Here is a 21,506-nt window from a genome sequence, read left to right on the forward strand (position 1 = left end):
TATTAGCTCAAACACCCAAAAATGTAGACTATTTTTTCTGTGATTTCTTTGGGCTTTTTGATTAGGGGTGTATAAATATCAGGCTTCAGCTGTGGGTGTTATTTGTGGACAGCTTTATCTGGCCGGGGCAGTAAAAGCATACTCCGTATTACTTCAGGAATTTCCCTTTGCTTGGCGACGCGGTTCAGCAGGTCTGGACTTTTGAGAGATCGTTTTGCTTGAGGAGGAGGCCGGCGGGTGTGCGTGGTGCTCAGCTGCCAGGAAACCCTGCGTGACGTTGGGTCGCTGCGAAGGGTTTGCCCTGTGCCCCGGGGTCCCTGGGGCTGGTGACAGGGGCTGCCCCTCGCGGCTCCCACCCCACTGGAAGAAGCTCCGAGTCTCTCTGGAGCTGTTGGTGTCTTAAATTAGCAGCCCGTGCTGATTCTGTGCTCTGTTATTTAGCATTTCTTTATGTAGAGATAGCGTGCGTGTGTGCGGGGTGGTGGTGAGTGCATATGTACGCACGGATATGTTCATATATGTGTGTATTTGTGCACACACACAGCTGGTGCGTGCGAGAGGCCAGACTCTGCAGACTGTGTGCAGAGCTGGCGCGTGCTGGGCAGCTCGACGGGTCGGCGCGTGCGTCGGCGCTCTGCGTTGGTCATTGCACCAGGCCCCCGCAGTGCAAAGTGCTGCTTTCGTTGCCAGCTGAGCGCTTAATAAACCTATCCAGTGGTTACTAAGTCAGTTTTATGGCCAGCTCTACTTTTTCCTCTTTTTTCAACTTTAAGGAACAGGACAGCTTTTTCCGTAACTACTTCTCAAGTCTGGTCTTAAGAGGTGGGCAGCATGAACAAGATCAAGGTCATAAAGTAAAAGGCTGAGCAAGACAGCCCTGCTGGATTTTGATCAGCAATAATCTGGCCAGCTGTATTAAAAAGCTGTGAAAGTTGCTCCCATAGGAGGTGGACTCTGGAAAAAAATGTCATGTAAAAAAACTCCATCTCTTCCCCCTCCTCCTTTCCCAACCTTCTCCCTATTTTAACAGTAAAGCTTTTGGATATCACTTACATGTATATTTTTTTTTTATGTTGAGTGTATGTGACTGACTTGAAATGTCAAAAAGTTTTGTCTAAAGCTTTATTTAAGGGAATATAAAATGCTTTGGTGCTTTGACTAAAATTGATGGGGAAAGGAATTAAAGTTGTTTGTACAGATGGGCTTAGAATGGAAATATTTAATCTACTTGTGGGTATTTCCACAATACCTCATGTGATTTGGTAACCCGATCCACCTTTTTCATGAATAAAAGGCATTTGGGGTGTCTCATCCAATTTGGTTGCCTAGTCCTGAGTATTTTTCCACTTCTCCTTGCTTTAGACCACTGCATCTTTTTGAATTTATGTCAAATTGCAACTGGTGTAAAATGAGTGAAAGATCAGGTTAAAGTAACTGTAAAAAACCTGATAAGAATACAGATGTTAGGGGGTCACAGTCAGTGTTTTTGTAGGAGAATTGAGTAATATTGCTGAAATTGGTGATGCTACCCCAGCCTGTAACAAGAATGGGAGATAAAGTGTGTTGCTTCTCGTCCCAGCTGCGCCCGTGATCCCAGGCTGGAGTGAGGGTGGAAAGGTGGGTTGCAAGTAAACCGAGGGAGGGGAGAAGGAAAGGCTACGAGAGCTTTGCCAAGCCGCTGGAGATCAGGAATGCCTCAAAATGAATTATTCTCTGAACCTGTTGGCGATCCTCCTCCTCTGGATGGAGATGCACTGTAGCAGCAGACAGGGAAAACTGCATCCTTAATCTGTAAATTATTGTGGTTGAAGAGGATACTCTCCTTTCCAGTGCTCACCATATAATATCACTGGTATATGTCAAAGTCTATCAGACAGGAGTTGAAAGTTTTAAAACCTTTCACGTCTATTTAAGCTTCTATTTTATCAATATTTGCTCCTACGCTATGAAAATGTGATTTTATTTTATTTTTTATGCTGCTTTCTTTCTGAAATGATCTGGCACAGGTTTGGATGCTCTTTCAATATTTCTAAATCTATATTACAGCTGTCCTTCCTGAAAGGACTCAGCATATGTAACTCAGCATGTGAAAAAAAAATGACACGTTTCTCTCTTCTTTCCAGAGTGTCTCCTCTACAGAAGTCTGAAATCGTAGACATGGTCAAGAAACATGTCAATGCCATAACACTCGCCATTGGGGATGGTGCCAACGACGTGGGAATGATCCAGACGGCTCATGTTGGCGTTGGAATCAGTGGGAATGAGGGCATGCAGGCAACCAACTGCTCAGATTATGCCATCGCACAGGTCAGAGGCACAGAAGTGTCACTGCTCTGTCTCAGTGACAGGGAGCCGCTGTGCGGCGCTCAGCTAGGAGGCTGAGCTGCTGCTGGCTTTCTTGAGACGTGTGTCTAAATCCGATCGCTGGGATGTGTTTGGAGTGCTCAGTTGGAGTCTGTGCTCTCTGGGGAAAGCCTCGTCCTGCCCCAGAGCGTCAGTTCGCTTCTGGCAGCCCTTCAGCAAGCAGCAAGGAGCGTGCTTGCTGATGCTTATGTTCAGGCTCTTCTCAGTGTCATTTATCTCTTCCCTCCTACCATGAATAGGCATTGCAAACAGGTGTGTAAAAGTGTATTGAATTGTTGGGAATATTTTATTTTCGGGTGTTCTGTTCTCCCTTTGCATATCCGAAAATTAGATCAAGTTCTAAAGAGCTGGCCAATATTTTCATTCCAGCCTGTCATTTAGAGTGTGAGTTGGTTCAGTGTTCCCAAACGATTCCATCAAATCCAGCAGTGATTACTTCAGCTAAGAGGAAAGAGCCTTTTTCCTTTGTTCCATTAAAGCAGCCAACATGCAGAATATAGACATTAAAAGAGACCTGAAAAAGAAAGGAGACGCTTCAGCTGCTGGACATGCTCTGAGTACTGTTTGCATCTCAGGTGCCACGCGTGTGTCTTTGAGCTTGAGATGGGAGGTGGCAGGACGTCGATGTGCTCCGCTGCCTCTTGTGATGTGCGAGCAGCCTGCGGATGTTTCATTCCGCCAGGGTGGAGGCAGGCAGACTTGCGATGCCCATTGAAATGAACTGATGTTGTTTTGGTAGCTCCTGTAAAGGGTGAAGCTTTGGAAAGACATGAATTCCCCTGCTCTTGGGGCGGGTAACTGCGCGTTGCGCTAACCCCGCTGTGCAGCTGAGTGCCAGGTTTACATGGCTGCTCTGCCCAACCACAGGGCACGCGGGATTTCAGGCTTCAGTAACAGGCTCTTTCCTGAAGAAACACGTACTGAAGAGTTTAGGCTCCTTCACCAAGAACACTAGTATGGTCCAGATATATGGCATTATAGGAACTGCCATGACCACAAACTCTACAGTAACTTTTTCATTAGCTTCCATAGACTACATATTGTTTCTGCTGTACAACTTGGTTGAATATACCTTAATTAGAGACTTCCTCAGATCACTTATTACTTTCACTTTAGTAAGGAGACATAAGCAGTGAGTTCTATACCTTGAGGGCCCTACACATTTAATTTCTCTGGCATTTGTTTCAATAACATTAAACCTGGTGAAGTTGCTTCATGTTCATGTGATACTCTTGATTTAACAACAAAAAAAAATGGTTTTTGATTTAATGTTAGAATGTGGGAAATAAGCTGCTCTTGGTTTAGATTCCAATTTGGGAATTACTGCAATAGCAAGGGGTAATATTAATTTAATATGAAATAAAAGCTGGCAACACTAGCATGGGGTTCTGACTTGGAAAAATTAATAAAACACTATGGAACTTTTCTTGTTTTTCCCTGTGTAGTTAACTGGCAGATCTCCGTACTAGTTAGAAAAGAGACAAAGGAGCCTCTCCTTTGCTGGAAATTAATAGTGTGTGGCAATGCATGGTTCAAAAAGTGTGCAAAAGAAAAACTTGATCTCTATGGTGTGCATTGCTTTGAGTGAGGCATATAATCCCCACTAAAATGTTACTGTATACCCATGCCTTGAAGGCAGAGTGTGTTCTTATTGAGTAATTTAAGATGACCAGTATAATTTAGCATCTCAGGTTCAAATGATACTTGCCGTGCAGCAGCATCAGGAGCAGTAAGTCCCTATAGGATTCCAGGATTCACTAAGGATTCCAGTTGGAATCAAAGAATAAAACAAACAAAAATAAAAAAGGAAACTTGCACTGAGTCTGTGCTGAATAACTTCCACAGGTGCAACGAGCTTTTGTTTGGATCATCCATTTCTCTTGAAACATTATTGCCCCAATGATCCAATGATTAAGAGAATTTCCAAATGAAAAAATGAACTCTTTAAAGACACACCAGTAACTTTTTTTTAAAGGAATTATCATTTGAACCCAGAGAGCGTTGGTATCTAGGGAGTGTTATTTTTAACTAAGGAGAATTCTTTTTTAGTCAAATGTTCACGTTTCAGGTTTGTTTGTGGGAAAGCCCAGTTTGCACTTTGGGTGCCTTTGGGTCCTGTTGCTCCCTCGCCGTTTGGGTAGTGCCCTCGTTTTCCGGGGAGGACCGAATAAAGCGCAGGGAGTGGTAGGATTTGCCTGGCCAAAGCGCAGAGGGCTGCGGCCTAGAGACCTGCGTACGGGAGAGAGGCCTCGGGCTCGGCGGAGAGGCCAGCGCTTCCTCTGGGCCTGATGTGACAGGCGTCACCGCCGAGAGGTGGCAGAGGTGACTTGTCTGCACGGGGGTGGCGAGGTCTCCACGCCAGCGCTGCCTTTGCCAGTGGATTTTCATGAGAGAAGCTCTAGTTGTGCCACGCACTTATCGGATGGGGCACGAGGTGCCCAGCAGTGCGGCTGCTCCCTTGTGAGTGTCTCACTTGCAGTCCTGCTTGCGGCCAGGCCGGCCACACACTGAGCCCTGGAGCTTGGTTCACTTTTATTTTCCATTGCTCTTCCTTGCTGGCATATCCCGACACATCCGAGTTGCCGATGCATGCCAGAAATCCTGGTCTTACAGGATTTGTGCTTCAGTGCTTCCAAGGCCAGCAATCACAGGAGCAGAGCTATCTCATGACAGCTCTAATTCATTACTGCAGCTTCCAGAGTTTCAAATAATATTTGGCTAAAATAACCGAGATATAATCTAAATTCGGAAGTCGAGTTTTCCCATCAAGTTGCTTCATGCAAACAGAAGCAAAGCAAATAAGAGTCTCGTCCAAGAACCCTTCAGGTATGGCTAGGCCAAGCAGTAAATCTAATCCCGGTTTGAGCTGTCTGCAACTGGACCGAAGAGGAATGTTGTGGGCTGCAGAGAGGCTCCCTCACAAAGGCAGCCCTAGAAAATGATGGATTTCCTGGGCTGCACTGCAAAGAGGGCTGCTAGGAAAGGCTGTTGAATCCACTTGCAAAACTCTACGGAATTAAAATGAAGTAGAACTGAGCTGTATCTTTGGTTTAAATGAGCATTACAAGGTAGCAGTTTTTGTAAGCACTGCAGATTTATTTATTTGGCATTTTTTGACATATATAACTCTTTTTCTTTAGAGTTTCTAAGTACTGTGCATAACACTTGCACGATCTTACATATTTGGTGGGGTGCAAATGTTAATGTAAGTGTTCCTTTGCTGGAAAAGGTTGCTTGTGTCCTTGTCTCACTGGAGTGTCCCCCGTCTTGGGCATTTCCTTTCAGCTCAAAACGCTTCTGTGAATTAAACAAGCAATCTGGTAATTAAAGGAGAGCTTCATGTCTTGAGCTTAATAAGCTCTCTGACATACACATCTTGTTTGCCCCTGAAATGAACAGTTCACTTTTATATTTAATCCAGAAGGCTGTATTATGTTAACCTTGTCCCCTTTTTCTATCAGGATAGTAATAATAATAGAAAACTTTCTCTAAGTGGCCTTCACCAGCTTTAAATGGCAGAAGCATGCAAAGGTTTTCCTGTAGAAAAAACATATTTGAAAAAACATATTTGATGTAAATGTCTTAAGTTCAAGTTTTGCATGTGCACACTGCTAAACAATTTACTACTTTTGAGAACAGTTTTCATAGCTGATCTGATGTTTGGCCTATTTATTACTCTAAAAAAATATTTCTACATATATGAACCACTTGTTTTTATTTTTTCTTTCAGTTTTCCTACTTGGAAAAGCTGTTGTTGGTCCATGGAGCTTGGAGTTACAATCGAGTTACGAAATGCATACTCTATTGCTTCTACAAGAATGTGGTTTTGTATATTATTGAGGTAAGAGTAGCTGGATGCATGGGCTTTGGCAATGCTTATTCTCAACTCATCCTACAAAGCAGGAAAATCTCCATGTGGGGTGGACTAAAGGGACTGAGACCCATGTTTCACTTTTAACAATGTAGAACTATTTCCCTTTCCAAATTAAGTTAGTTCACTTGAATCTTTAATGTTTGCAAAAGGGAAACTGTTGAAGAGCAGCTTCACCTTCGGCTTTCAGTACAGTAAAGCCTTGGATGAGAGATGTATCAGAGATGAGTGTTTATCATCTCAATGCACTAAAAGCTTCTTTTTAGTGATGGAAACATTTCCAATCTAAATAAAGCTTTTATATATAATACTTGAATGTGAGAATAAAATTAAATTGAAAGGGCATTTAATAGAATTGGGAAGAACTCATAACTCATAAGTAAGGGAAAAACATTATTACTGTTACTTTCCAGTTAACAATACTGTAGCTTACTAGAAACTGTAATTACTTGACCTTGTATTTTTTCTAAAAAAGGGAGATTTTTTTGTTTGATGCCATTTTGTAATCTTTTTTATTGCTCTCCAATACTGGGGAAATTAGTAATAAATCAAATATCCTGATCAATTTCATATCTAAAGTATTTCTTGTATTTTATAAAAAGTCATTGCCTGAAGATGTTAAACAGTGAAAGTGGATTGTAAAGGAGGTCAAATGATGCTATGAATGCTGTGTTTCTGTCTGCTCAGGTGGGAGTGTAACCCTGTGCTTCAGGATATAGTCTGAACTTAGGAAAGCCAGGAAGCAGTATTTATATGTGCTTTGCCTGTTTGGAAAACATCAGTAAATTGGACTCAGTAGATTGGTCATGTGAGCTAGCAAACGGTACAGCAAATTCTGCATTGTTGCTCTGTTTGATTTATATGTCCTTATGTATATGTACATATTTTTCTATTTTTATTGCTATTATACAGACATGAAGGAGGCTGGTAAGAAAATTAGAACGCTTATAATTAGTCAGACAATTACTGCAGATTATAGGAGAATACCGAGTAAGAAATATTTTACTATTCAGTAAATCATACCATGGTCAGAATGTGTATACCTGACTCCCTCAGGGTCTGATCATCTTTTATGCATGGTGTTAGGCTCTCAGAGAATAGATATTCTCCACTAATATGCTCCATTTTTTTCCTGTTAACTATTTCTGAATTAGCTGCAGTTTTGGAGGTTACAATTTCTGATACAGATCAGTCTGTTTACTGCAGAAGAGTTAAACTATACAACTAAAATAAAGGCAAGGTCTTGCAGCGGTGGTTGGCAGCAGGCTGGTACCATCCCGCAGTAATTCTACATTTGCACAGTAAAACAGAGAGTTGCTTTCTTTATATTTTATGTATCCCCCCTTTATTGTAAAGCAAATCTCTGTGGTGTTCTATCTCATCAGCCAGATTGTTCTGGACAAACTTAAAATCCATGTTCCTGACACGTCACATTTATTTATCCTAGTATAGAAGTTGCTTTCATAGCTCTGAAACAAATTCAATCACACTTATGGTGATAATGAAGATTTGTTTCATATTTAACTTTCTGAAACAGTTGCTTAACTTGATTTGGGTTGGCGTAGTTTATGTTTTCAGGAAAGGTTTTTAAGTGTTGTTCGAACTGACAATAGTGTTCCTTATTGTGAAAGAGGAATATAAATAATGTAGAAAGGCCTTGTCAGAGGGCTCTTATTGAGCATGGGAATTCATGTGGTTTTATTTTTTTCCCAATTGTTCAGAAAATGCTTAGCCACTTCATGGTTGCCATTTTCCTTTTTCCTTTTTGGATTCATTTGCACTTTGAGCATGAGTTTTGGAAGCCCTTCTTCTCATATGTTATTGCATAGTGTGGCTTTGCTTCATTTAATGTACTTGCAGACCATAGTTCTATATCAAATATTGTATGACAAAATTAAACCCTCTCATGTGAGAAGTTGTGGAAGGAACTGAAGACAGATGAAGAAATCTGGTACCTTCAGTCCCATGTAGTTTAATCGTCCCTCGTTGCAGGGAGGAATTATTTTAGCCAGATGTCACTAGGTGATGCACAAAACCAGAAGGTGAGGTCAGGTTTTCCCTTTCTTTTCTCTCTTCTTGGCCATGTTACCCTGTGCTTGGCTCTTTCTGCATGTTGTCCTGTTGCAAAGGAGCCTTATGTTGTTTTACTTCCATGAGTAAGTGTGGGAGTCCTTTCCATTAACACCGAAGCTCTGCGGGCAGTTGGGGTAGCTGCGACCCTCCATCCTAGGTGTCCCTCTGTGTCCCCCCTGTGCAGGCCAGGACCTGGCAGGAGGGGTGACTGGCTCAGGGCAGGTGGGAGCAAGTTTAAAACTTTAAAGGGATGCAGTAACCAAGAGAAGGAGTTTTAGACCGGCACTAATGAACACAGCAGAGCTCAAGTTGTTTTTAGCTTCCACGGTGACTTTGTTTCATTAGTGGCCTAAGGAACTTTTCCTCTGTAAAGCTACACAGAACTGGCTAAATTGATCTGGAAGCTGAAGAGACACCAGTTTCGGTATCCTGGAGGCTTCGGGGAGAGGGGGAAGAGGTCTCCAATTCCCTTTCTAGCTTGACACAGAGAAAGCCAAGTTATTTTGTGTGTGTGCCGTGAGGCTCCGGGGTGCTGATCCGTTTGTGGCATGGAGCAATGCTCAGGAAATAGGGGGGCTCCACGAGGAGGAAATCCTTCAGCTCGTGCAACTGGTGCAACTGGCTGCCCAGCCGTAGGGCCTAGAGAAACTTCCTGATAGTTTCCCAAAGCTGGGCACAAGCTTAATGTTTACCTGTACTTCCTGCTTGGATATGTGGTACGCTGGGAATATTCTTTTAACATCATCATGAAACCAGGATTTGAACCTGCACTACATTCTAAGCTAATCTTCTGAAAGGTTGTGCTGAGTAAATATTTATAGAGCTGAATCAAAAAAGCACCTCGGTCAATACGACGCACTGTCAGTTATACCTTTGTTGCTGTATCTGTTTTATTCCGCACCTGAGGAGTATCTGTAGCAAGCCCTATGTAAATCAGTTTTGCTGCACTGAAGCACTGGGGCCCATCATAAATTTTCTCTGATTCTTTGCAAATATCACAGAGTAGAAATGAGATGGGGCTGAAGTTTCATCACACAGAATATCTAGACGTGAGAATCGCAGGGATGTGCACTTACCAGAAGAGGAAGTAAACTGGAGTTAATTAAACAGTGATAAATGAGGAGAATCCTTTGCTCTTTGCTTTCCTAGCAGTGCAGGATTTATATTTCCCACTCTGCTTGGGGCTTCTGGGTGCGTCTTAGCAATGGTAAGGGAATCTACTTAGAAAATCATGAAAATAGCTGCAGGGATGAGCTACAAATAAAACCCCCTCTCTTTGGATTTTGTTCCTGTCTTTTGCGCCTCTGGCTGCAGCAGGCACTAAAGCTACTATTGTGGAGTGCCCAACTTTCAGGATCGTCCCAAAACAGGAGGTCAGAAATGCAGTGTTGCCTTTCAAACACTGCAGAAAAATATCTGAGCACCATTATAAAACACCACCCAGTTCAATTCTTCTGCAGCTGGCTTTAAACTGACTAGAAAAACAAAAGATCTGTTTCACATCTGTTGAGCAGATATATTTCACAGGAGATGAAATAAAGTTGTCCTGAGGACATCAGAACTTTGAAATATAGCTGATTTCAAATGTAAAAGAATATAGGAATGCTGTTTTCATGTCATGCTTGGAGAACAAGGAACACAGCAAGATCAAAGGAGATACCAGAAATATCAGGTAGGAGTTCAAGGCGTTTGGGAATGGTTCTGTGCAAACGGTAGCGTTTCTGGTCAACACACGATGTGCAAGGGAAAATAACAGTTCAGCACTTCACTGGAGCATGATGTTTATCTGAGACCTACTTGGGTGTGAAGCACCATTTGTGTTATATATTGAAGAATAAGTTTTAAAAAAGGAAAAAAATATGGTCCCTGTTTCAAGTTCTGGCAGTGCTGGGCCAGGAGACCCCCTGACTGAAGCCGAGATGAGTGGCAAGTAGGAGGGAGAGGATATGCTGTGCACAACTTGCACTGCGTTGTTTTCTTTTCTGCCATAAATATCCAGAAATAAATTGTAAGGCTGGATTTGAAAACTGCAGCTGCTTGGAGGCTGAAAAGCAGTTTTTATTTAACAGCAATATCAGTGCTAAAGAGAAATGGACCACAGGACAAAGCGTCAGGATCATGTATTTCTTTTTCCCTGTGGAGCTCAGTTTTCAAGTCCCACAAGCTCTAGGTAAATTTCTTAATGCCCAGATAAACATGCTTTTAGGCACACAATGATTCTGCGAGTCTGGCAAGGCTCTGCCTGTGACTGGTGTGAAGTCCTCCACGTGCTTTTGCGGTTGCTCTTTCAGGCTGGCTGATCGACCAAGATGTGAAAGCACATAGGAAATGCTGCTGCATTGTACATATGGGTTTTTTTTCTTCTTCATTTTTCTTCTTTTATTTGGATTTGTTTTGATTTCATGCTTTCCTGTCAAATGCAACAAGTATCTTAAAAATATGGAAAGATGTCATGGGAATTTTAGGCCTTTTATCCAAATGCCTTGCAGAATGGAGTGCATCTGATAGGATACTAAAAATATACAGCTACAACACTTATCCCTTGACTTATATAATCAGACTTTTACCTACATGCCTGTGCCTTCTGTTTCCAATTGGCTTTGCAGTTCTGAGGGTATGGGCAGGCAATAGAAAATGTTGAGCATGGGGATTATTGGAATGAGTTGAGGACTGAAGTGCAATAACTGTTGTCATAAAAAGCAACTTTGTTAGGAGATAACGGAGTAATATTTTTCCCCCATGTTAGACTAAAATTAAAAACATCTGGATGTAATATTATTGACAGGGATAACAGTAATACAGGCAGCAGTGTGTACAAATTACTCAGCTGCCTATTCAAATAATTCAAAGGATACATAGTAGTCATTACTTTCATGTACATGTATACATTTACTGTTAAGTGTATAACAATTTTATATGATAATGAAACAAAATAGAAATATGTTTGTGCATGTGATTATTTGTACTTTGAAAATCTGGCTTTTCTGAGTTCTCACAAATTTGTGTGTACCCATAATAAGTAAGTTATTCTTGTTGGACATGTGCTTGCAAATGCACAAAAACTGAATTTGGTGCCTTTGAGACAGACATCAGGTGTGATCTTAACCAGGTGAAGGAAACCGATGTAATCTGCATTGCGGTGGCCTTTGTGAAGGCCGCTGTGTCCCCGGGGGCAGCCAGGGCTGGCAGGTGTCCCAGGCACAGGACCTGCAGGAGGCCTTCACCTGGCTGCAGCAGCAGCACTTCCAGGACTCGCGTGTCGTGGTTAGACAACTGAATTCTATCCAGAGTCAAGGAGAGTGTGTGTTTTTGAAACAAGTAAGAAAGGAATCCAAGTTCTCCAATTTGGAAGAAGTCCCTCAGTTTAGAAGGTGCAAAATGTCTGTGGAAGTCAGAGCTGAGCTCCAGGAGCTGCAGAGCACAGTAACGGCTCGCGGTAGCGGCACAGCCTGGGAAGCAAAACACGTGGGACTCGGCACTGCCTCTTGGGCTAACTTCCATAGAATCATAGAATCATAGAATGCTTAAGGTTGGAAGGGACCTCTAGAGGTCATCTAGTCCAACCCCCCTGCACACGCAGGGTCACCTAGAGCACGTGGCACAGGACTGCGTCCAAGCGGGTTTGGAAGATCTCCAGAGAAGGAGACTCCACAACCTCTCTGGGCAGCCTGTTCCAGCGCTCTGTCACCCTCACTGTTAAGAAATTTTTCCTTAAGTTCCTGTGGATGGTGCTTCAGTTTGTGGCCATTTCCTCTAGTTCTGTTGGTGGCCGCCAGTGAAGAGGCCAGCACCATCCTCCTCACTCCCTCCCTTGAGGTATTTATATACACTGATTAGATCCCCTCTCAGCCTTCTCTTCTCCAGGCTGAACAGGCCCAGCTCCCTCAGCCTCTCCTCATAGGGCAGATGTTCCAGGCCCCTGATCATCCTTGTAGCCCTGCGCTGGACTCTCTCCAGCAGCTCCACATCCTTCTTATACTTCAGGAAAGAAAGGCCTTGTGTGCTTGGTTTTTGTCTGTGTTCCATATCAGCTTCATACATAGGATTAATGTAGTGACGTAGAAAACCTAGGGCAGCACAGAGCATGAATTTTCCTCCTCTGAACTCCTCCCTTCTCTCCCCTGGAAAGCTAATCATAGGTTTCAATTCAATAAATATTTTTTAGTAGCAATAGTTACAAAAAGTGGATCCTGCAAACAACCTGACAAACGCCTTGCAATATTACAAAATGTAGTTGGCCAACCTAATCCAAAACAGTGCAGATAATGGCTGGAGATGCTTTGATTTTTTTTCTTCTTTGAAAATATATCCTAATTCCTTCTCAGCTGATTTACGGAGCCTCGTTTATATTGCTGCCGTTGACAGTTTATTCCATATTTCAACCCCCTGTTGTGCAGAGAAATTGTCAGAATTGCTTATAGGCTGGTCTCATCAACTTTAATCCATGATTGACTTCTTGTTTTTGGATTCCTAATTGAGTATGTTAATCCCAAGAGTTTCCAGCGAATTGGTCACAAAGATAAATCCATGCTAATTTTCCTTTCTTTTCCATAATATATACTGCACAGTGAATCATTAGAGAGGAGTCAATCTTTACAGAAAATCAAATTGTCTCAACTAGTAAATGGCTCTTTTAATGTGTTTTCCAACCGTTTAAAAGAGGAGTGATGAAATGGGTGCTAGGATTGTTTTGGCTTTTCTTTTTTTATGAACATTGTATCAGATTCACCTTACAAAAAACTGAAGCTGTAATTTTTCAATACTCCAAATATCATTTATAATGATAATTTCTTTTTAAAACTCATGCTCATGCATATGTATGCCTGAGATAGAGGGTGTGTGACAGGCACAGTGATTCTTCCTCTGTACAATTTTTATTTAGTATGAAAAATGTTAATTTCTTATTGGGAGGGCTTAAGACAAAACAATAGAAGGCTGTTCTCTAAGTCTGATGAGGCCACTAAATATGAAACATTATGCATGTCCTGAGCAGTGGCATCATCAAAGTAGGAATGCCGTTATCCTTGTATGCTTTTCCAGTTTGTCACTAGTGTAAATGCAGGCTAATGTTTGGAAAGGGGAATTATAAAGTTCAGGTAATCTAAATGTGAGGAAGTTTTTGAGAAAGAAGTTAGATCTGTGTTACGGAAGTGATCGCCTTTTTTTTTAAGAAAAAAGTATATGTATAATGGTATATACTTTATAAAGTATATATATATGTATATATATGTAAACTGTATATATATGTAAACTCCAAATCTAGTCCTTCATGAAAGAAAAATAGCTTTAAAAATTCAAGGGTTATTACTTTTGAATTTTGACTACAATCTCGCTTTCTTTCTAAAAGTTACAACTTATCATGCCTAATACAATTCATACAACTTTCTATTCTACTGAAAAACATGGCTCTTTTCATATTTGGTCATATTTGGTAGCCTGGTGTTCCAATCACAATAAAGGGAAATTGATCCTGCTTTCCTATCAAGCTCAGCCAAGTCAGCACATATGGCATAACCTTGTGGGCGCAAAGGAGAATTAGGCCAAATAGTAAATTCATATCAGTGTTGGAAAGTGCAAATAAGTCTTATTAGGGAATAACTTGTGCTCAGTGAGTTCATGCTGAATTTAACAATGTATGTGGTACTGCACCAAAGGGGCTAATTGTAAGAAAGCTATTTGAAAATCCAGTACCATATATATATGGTAGTACAGCTTATTGCAAATATATCCTTTGGGCCTCTACAGGTTTTCTTCATACCTGATCTATATCAGTATAAAAAGACTTCCTTTGGTAGAGACATCCCTGATTTATGTAGGAATAACTGATAACAGCATAAGATCCTTTACATACTGTGTGAGTAAGTGTTTTATAGCGATTTTGGTTTTTATTAGACTGAAAAAAAATGTGTCTGACGTTGAAGGTGTGAGGGTTTTCTGTCTTTTTACCTGTGACTCATTACTGTATCTTCAAAATGTTTTTCTTTGGCAATTTACTTCTTTTTGAAAATAGTAATACAAGTGATTGTAAATGAGGTTGCAGTTTGCCAAATAGGACTTGGTGATAGACCATAGCTAAAATGACTAATTGACACATTGAAACAATTAGTTTCTAAACCAGAGGCTCTGGTTTAGAAGTTCTGAGATGAAAATATTAGAAATTGCCCTAAAATCATGAATGTTCTATAATTTAATGCAACTTAGATGTTTGTAGTATTCTAGGGGATAAGGAAAGACAAAATACTTTTATTCAGTTAGCTATATTAGCTGCAATTAAAAATACAGACACACGCTGATATTCGAAAACAGTGCTTAGCCTAGATATAAGGAAGGGTAGGAAATTCTTTTGCACAGTTCTCAGTAAAGCATTTTTCATGTAGGGACAGGGGGAGTTGGGAAGTTCATACATCATTCAGTGTGGCAGACCAAGTGGAGCAGCTATTCACAAATCATGCTTTTCTGCAATTTTGTGCAATCTTTTAAGTGTGCTTAATCCTGAAATACTTCAAAAATTATCTTGGAGATTGATCTTGGAAATGAATTGCCAGTATTTTTGCATATTACCAGCGAACAGTCCTACTGAAGTCAGTAAATAGTAATTGAAGACATTTTCTGCTTTACTGGTAGTTCTTCAAAAGAAATACGACTTTTAGTCCCAGGCCATGCGATAGGATATTGTCATGGACCCTTGATGTAAAACAGTGTTAGCCAGTGTGGGCTGCATTTCGCCTGTCTAAAATGAATGGGATTATGCTTGGCTGCAAACTTTGTGCCTAGTAATAAGATCAAGCTTTCCTACTTGATATTTCTTGAATATAGATGACTTAATGAAAACAACGAATTGCATTATAGCATTCCTTTTCACTCTGTCTTCTTGAAGCATTTTACCCATACTTTCTCTTCCATCCTGTCAAGCACAATGAAAATTATATCCTTATCTGAATTCTTGTCAAGCATTGATCGGATTTTTTTTTTCAACTTCTTTCTTTCTAGTTATTGATGTGGGAATTTCTGTGGCACATTTGGAGGCGCCGCTGGAGTACACTGAAATCTTTCAACCATCACATTTTCTAGTGCATCCAGTAGCATCAAGACATGCAATTGAGTTCTTAAATTTTACTATCTTAAGTAGTTGCTAACTACTTCACAGGCAATTACAAGAGCCTCCTGAACCCTAGCATCCAAAACCAGTGTATTATCACCATTTCTATGAATAAGGAAGGACCTCTTAAGTTCACAGCCTATGTATATAGAATTGTTTTCTCTCTAGCATCTGCATAATGAACTGAGTTATTTTGAGGCTTTTGGAGATGGCTGGGGGGCTGAGAGGGAAGGGAGGTAGGAGCATGACCCAGAGTGGCTAAGGCAGGAAACAGAAGTCGGAAAAGTAAATAGAGGCTCCGGATTTGAAGTGTTACCAGAAAACAGTTTTTTTTTTTTCATTTCAACTGAGTGAGCACTAATGATAAAAACACCTCTATCCAGTTTCACTAATTAGCCACTAGAGAGATTTATTTTATTTTGCAATTTATAAAAGGAGCCTATAATCTAGTTGAAGTACATGTATGGAATTCAGAATAAAATTCATAGCTAATGTACTTGAAGGAAAGGATATGGAATATAGTTGTGGTTAAAATGCTCCACATCCTCCATGATCAGTGCAGTCCCCAGTGTAAATCTGGAGCAGCGCTGCCATTGCTTTGAAATGTCGTTTACAGCCACGGCCCCTAAAGAGCCATTCTTCCCAAAGCATGTAACCCCAGGGATATCTCCTCTACAAGGGTCTTAAGGGCGTGTGGATTGGGACGGGAGAAAAGGAATTGCTGGTGCTGAAAGCCCCAGGTGCCTCTTCCTACGAGGAAATCCTGTAGCAGTTGCTTGAACTGGCACTAGGTGCCTGGGACCCCTGTCATGGTGCACAGCAAATGTAATTGCCCTGAGCAACCCGTCCCAAGCAGCAGTTGACTTTGTTTCACTGTATATTGAATGGCTGACTACCACGCAGTGGATTTTTGACTATCTCTATGCCCTTGGTTATTTATTTATATGCTCTAGAGAATATGTGGTTGCCTTTTACACTTCCTTGCACTTGCTAACAAAATTGTTTAAAATGCAATAGAAATAGCAAATAATGCTACCTATTGATAGCATTGTTTTTGAGTTATTCAGTACATTTTTCTAAAAAGATTTCAAAGATGAGTGAGTTCCATCTCTTTTGCAGTGTATTAATTCCATTGTTACTCTCATGGGTGTCTTAGTTCTTCTCTTCCCAAGTACTCTGGACAGATTCTCTTTTTGAAATGAGGGCCTCATGGACTGAGGCACTTTCTGGCATTTCTGCAGCATGACTGACAGATCACCTGGACCTGTGTCAGAAAAGCAAGATAACCAGGATCCGTATTAAAGGCTGAGACTATTATTCTCTTAATGTGTTTGTGCACGTGCCTGCACATTGCATGTAAATATCAGCGCAGTCAGTAAACATGGGCTTGCTCAAAATGCCCAGAACTATATGCCAAATGGCACCAGGGGCCATGCTCTGGAAAAGCAAGGGATACATTGACTTGATGTGTGTTCCGTGCGTGTTCCAAGTCCTATCCCGCCCCAGCAAGTAGAAGACACTGATCCCCACTGAAAACTTCGGATGGAGCAGGTCAGGATTTACTCTGCCACATTTTACACCTGAGCAAGTTATTTTATTTTCTATCTTGCTGCTGGCCTTTGCCTTTTGCATTCATGCAAAAGTAATTGAGGGTTTGGAAAATGAGGAGGCAGAATATTTCCAGCTTAGCTGTAACATAGTTCTTTAGTGATTCAAAGCAAGTGTTTGTGTACTCAGACAGCTTGCCTGTGTAAATATGCATACAGAACTGCATAGCAATATCACTATTATCTTTTATAATTAAGTTTTATTCTAATACTATATGCTCCCAATCCTAAACCAAAAGATGATAGTATCTTTACTAACAAATGATTGTGCAGTTTGATGTTATTAATTTTAACTGGCTAAAATATGTAGCCAGCTCAGCAGCAGCAGAAGTGAAAGCCATCAGTAACCAGTAACACCTGAGCCTCTCGGCATTATTTGTGATGATGGTTCCTGTCAGGTCCAATTTGGATAGAGAAGCAAGTCTCCCCTTTGGGTTTTCCAGCAGCGTCTTGACCTTTTGTACCTGTGGTTGCTGAGAAGTGACAGGTGCCTGGAGTGGCTGAGCAATGTGACAGCCCAGCCTGTGCTTTGTGTCACCTGGCACTCGTTACCGCCACGAACTGCACATGGTTTGGAGCTGCACATGGTTTGTACTGCTCGGAAGCATCCTTGTGCCTCCGTCCTGCTTCGTGGACATGGCGGCCACACGTTACCAAGTTGCTTTGCTTCTCATTTTCTTACACTTCTAATTTTCTCCCTCATTTTTTCTTTTTTAATAGAGTTGAGACCAAAAAATTGAAACTGAGACGAATGAAGGGTGTTGTTCTCACAGTGGCATCCCTGATCCCCGGGTTAGTCTGTCCAGGTGGAGCAGCTCCGCGCTGTGGTGCTGGCTGGTCCAGCGTGGCGCCCCGGTGCCTCTCTGCGGCCCTCGCCTCAGGGCCGCCGCTGCTGTGCGCGCCAGGGCTCGCGCCCACCGTGGCCGCCATCTCCTTTCCTCCCAGGCGCGCGCGGTGTTTGTGGGGTTGGGGTTCGGCCGGGTCGGGCCCCAAGGCGCACGCGAATCCTCGCACGATGGGGACAGGGGCCGTGGGAGGCGCAGCCCTCCCTCATGGCAGCGCTGGAGGCTTTTGCCGGGCTGAAGCGCGCCTGTTATTTTAGTAAGCGAAAGTCAGAGCTTTTGCTTGTGGATCTACTGAAAAGACCCAAACATCTGGAGGTGGAGCGCACGAGGGGGTGAATTGGTGCTCATTATATTCCTAGTAATCTTCTGGCATGGCTGCTTGGGGACCTATAATCAACCCGACCTGCGCTCTTGGCCTGTCTGGGTATCTGTGACTCAAAGACATCCCAAGTGTGGAGCTGGGAAGAGGGAAGGAAGTGGAGAAGTGATAGCTGATCCCAGAGGCCCACCTGAACAAAAGGCCCTTTCCCTCCGTCTGTCACGTGCTGCTCCAGGGCTCGGAGAAGCTGCGATCGCTCAAAAGCTGAGAATACATCGGAGACCCTAATCTTCACAGAGCGCGTGTACAGTTGCTGGGTTTTATGGCCTGTGATTTGTGGGATATGCAGGGGAAAAAAGAGAACTTAAAGAATGTGCATTAGGCCATCTGGGCAGCGAAGAGGAGTTGGTGTGTGCTAAAATACAAGGTATTTCTGCAAGGGAGGAATGATAAAATGATGGCAGTGGAACCCTTGGCAGACTGCTTATCTGGAAGCCGTTACTACTATTTTTCAAGTGGTGCTTAATTTACACTGAGTCAAAATAAGAAGGTGGGAGCCATAAATCTAAGCACAAAAAGCAGGAATATATTATTGAAAAGCAAGATAGTGCTTCAAGGCACTTGAGACACATGGATTACTCTTCTCCTCCTCAAGTCGTCCGATACCCTGGAAAAAGCATTCGAGGGGAGGCACGAAAAGTCTAGGGCAATTTAAAATACGGGTCAGGATTGGAAACACCATCTGTGTGTTTGGCTTTGCGTGAAAGGCTGCAAGTGAGCCCGGAGCTGCTGCCTCCTTGGCCCTGGCGGGAGGGTAGTACGGCGCGGGGCTGCACACGGGGTGAAGGGGTGCGTTTTGAGATACACAAGGCTTCCCCACTCCTCTGTAACACGGCAGCGTTGTCCGTCCAGCAAAGATGTCACATTATGCTGCTTTTTTTAAAAAAAGCTAATAGGCAAAAAGAATTCACTTCTAGTCTTCTATTTTTGATATTCAAATATAGTGTTGGCACCAATATAATTTCCAGTTAATTATGCACTTTTTTTTTTGACTTTCTGCCTTTAGCTTCACTTTTTTTTTTCAGTCTGGTGGCCTTTATTTTCTGTAGGGCAGGTTGTTTGCTCGGTAAATGATCCTCTCCTGAGACCTGTGCACTTCAAAAACTCAAGTCAAAACTCCTCTGGTGGTGGCCTATCACTCCTCATGAAGCTGAGAGTCTTGTAGTGAACATCTAATTGGCTTGACCAAGTCTGTCTATATCTACCGCGTTTATTTTCTGGAGCAGGACAGAACTCATGCTCATGAGAAGTTTCCAGTGCTTCTGTTAACCAAAGTGGTGTTCAGTATTCAGTTAATCACTTAGTTTCTTCTTCATTTTTAATGCAGAAGCAAATCTGTAGGTTGCTATTGCAGCCCCAAAGCAACAGTAAATAATAGAAATGCTGGGCACAGGGTGGTGCTCCGTCATTCAGAATTGTGATCAGATACCAGATTAAATTTTCCATTTCCAGGGAAAGTTGTTGCATAGTGACATCTGTAACATAAAATCCAGCAATACTCCCACGCCTACTGTCACCTTAAAAATAATGAAGATCGATGAAACTTAATTATTGTATTTCTCCATTTGGAGATATAGCTGGAAGCCATTCTGGTGGGCAGGAAATGTCCGCTCTGTCACTGGTTGAACAAAGGTAACTACTATATAATTTGAGTAAACAGTCAAAACAGACCTTCAGCTGCCTGGCATAAATTAGCGTTTTTTTTTCCTGTTATTGGCATCGGTCACAGTAAATTCTGTGTAAGTATGTGTTCCGATGAAAAAGAAACTGTGGCAGGTGACTTCCCACTTAGTGATATATAAAAAAATGATATCCTGAAATGATGGCAGATGAGAAGCTTTTGTGTTGCATTTAAATAGCTTCTCCTTCCACTGCAATTCCTAAGTCATCCTAGACTGATCTTACAGGCCTTGTTACTGAACAGTGAGAGAAGAAATATTTTGAGTCATCATTTTATGAAATAGCATCAATTCCTGGGAGCAGTTCTGGGCCTGGAATGATTTTGAGGCTTGCCATGTCCTCTGCCGGGGGGCTGCATCTGGTAACAGTGTCATCTTTGGGAAGATGTGAGCTCGTTCCAGGTTGGTGTTGTCACTTGTCTGGCCCTGTGCTAGGACTTGTAACGCTTATAGTCACCTCTAAATCTTTTTCCTTGAACTGCTACACAGTCAGCAAAATACAGAATCCTTTTTTATCCTCATCTCAGCCTTGCTGCTGAATTTACTATGAAAAAAAAATTTAATCTTCTATTAAAAATTATTAACAGAGAAGTAAAGTAAATTATGTGGAATCTATTTGAGAAAAGCTGACTTAGTCATGATTGTTCATTGATATAGCTAAGAGGAGCAATAATCCATCTGATTATAGGGTTTGGCAGTCATCCATGTACTGGGTTTGTTTGTAGCACTGGATAAAATATCCAACCTGATCAATTATATCATTAGAAAAACATGTACTACAAAAAGTAAAACTATCTTTCACATTAAAAATATTTTACTATGTTCCCCTAAATCATTAATCATTTGGTTTGCCAAGCTGTTCTAAAGTCTGTTTCTGAAAAAGCATTCAGGCTAACACCAGTGGTGTCCAAGGGCTCCCCACTGCGTAATCTAGTCGTCTCTAAATTAGTTGCAATTCCACTTCTTAAGGCTTTTTCCTAAAAACGTGCAAGTTGTTCTATAATGCACTTGGGTTTTTTTTCCTTCCAGTTCAGAAAAGGCTTCCTTCTAAACTGAATGTGCATGTTTGCATATGCACCACCTGAAGCTATTTTGCTTTGCCCTCTATAAAATGTTTACTGCCTACTGTAAAGCAGAAAAGGTAGCTTGGTAAAAGTTATCAGCATTTCCATTAGGTTGGGGGAGAAGAGGAGGGCAGAAGAGGAGATAAAAATTAAAATTGTAATTTGTTTCCACAAAAATGGAAACACACAGGTTTCTCTTTAGCATTTCAAACAGCTAGAAGTCCAGCACAGTTCCATTTGAGAATGAGTAGCTTAAAATATTCTGCTAATGATCAACCAAAATAAATTTGTCCAAATCATTTAGGAGCTCCAGTTATTTTCTGGCAAGGATTTTGATACATATCATTTGGATATGTATATCCCATTTTATCCTTCATGTATCTCTAGCAGGAGATATTTCTGAGTTTGCATTTCTCCTGCCTCATCCTGTTTCTCAAATTATTTTGAAATCCCTTTTGTATGTACAGCAGGAGACCATGCAGTTGCAGTTTGTCAAGCTTTGTAATTCCCAGTATTCCTTATCTT

General features: G+C 41.7%; 1 protein-coding gene across 1 annotated transcript in view; it reads left to right on the forward strand.

The window, feature by feature from the left end:
* Positions 1-21,506, forward strand: part of ATP8A2 (ATPase phospholipid transporting 8A2) — a 302,037-nt gene that overhangs the window by 161,934 nt on the left and 118,597 nt on the right. The window contains exons 26-27 of the mRNA XM_088522215.1: positions 2,124-2,307; positions 6,095-6,205. Coding sequence (XP_088378341.1) covers positions 2,124-2,307; positions 6,095-6,205 — 295 coding nt within the window. The remainder of the gene's footprint in view (positions 1-2,123; positions 2,308-6,094; positions 6,206-21,506) is intronic.

Source organism: Tinamus guttatus, unplaced genomic scaffold (assembly GCF_059628265.1).
Source record: "Tinamus guttatus ecotype Peru unplaced genomic scaffold, ASM5962826v1 Tinamus_guttatus_pri_ptg000150l, whole genome shotgun sequence".
In the NCBI taxonomy this organism is placed as follows: domain Eukaryota; kingdom Metazoa; phylum Chordata; class Aves; order Tinamiformes; family Tinamidae; genus Tinamus; species Tinamus guttatus.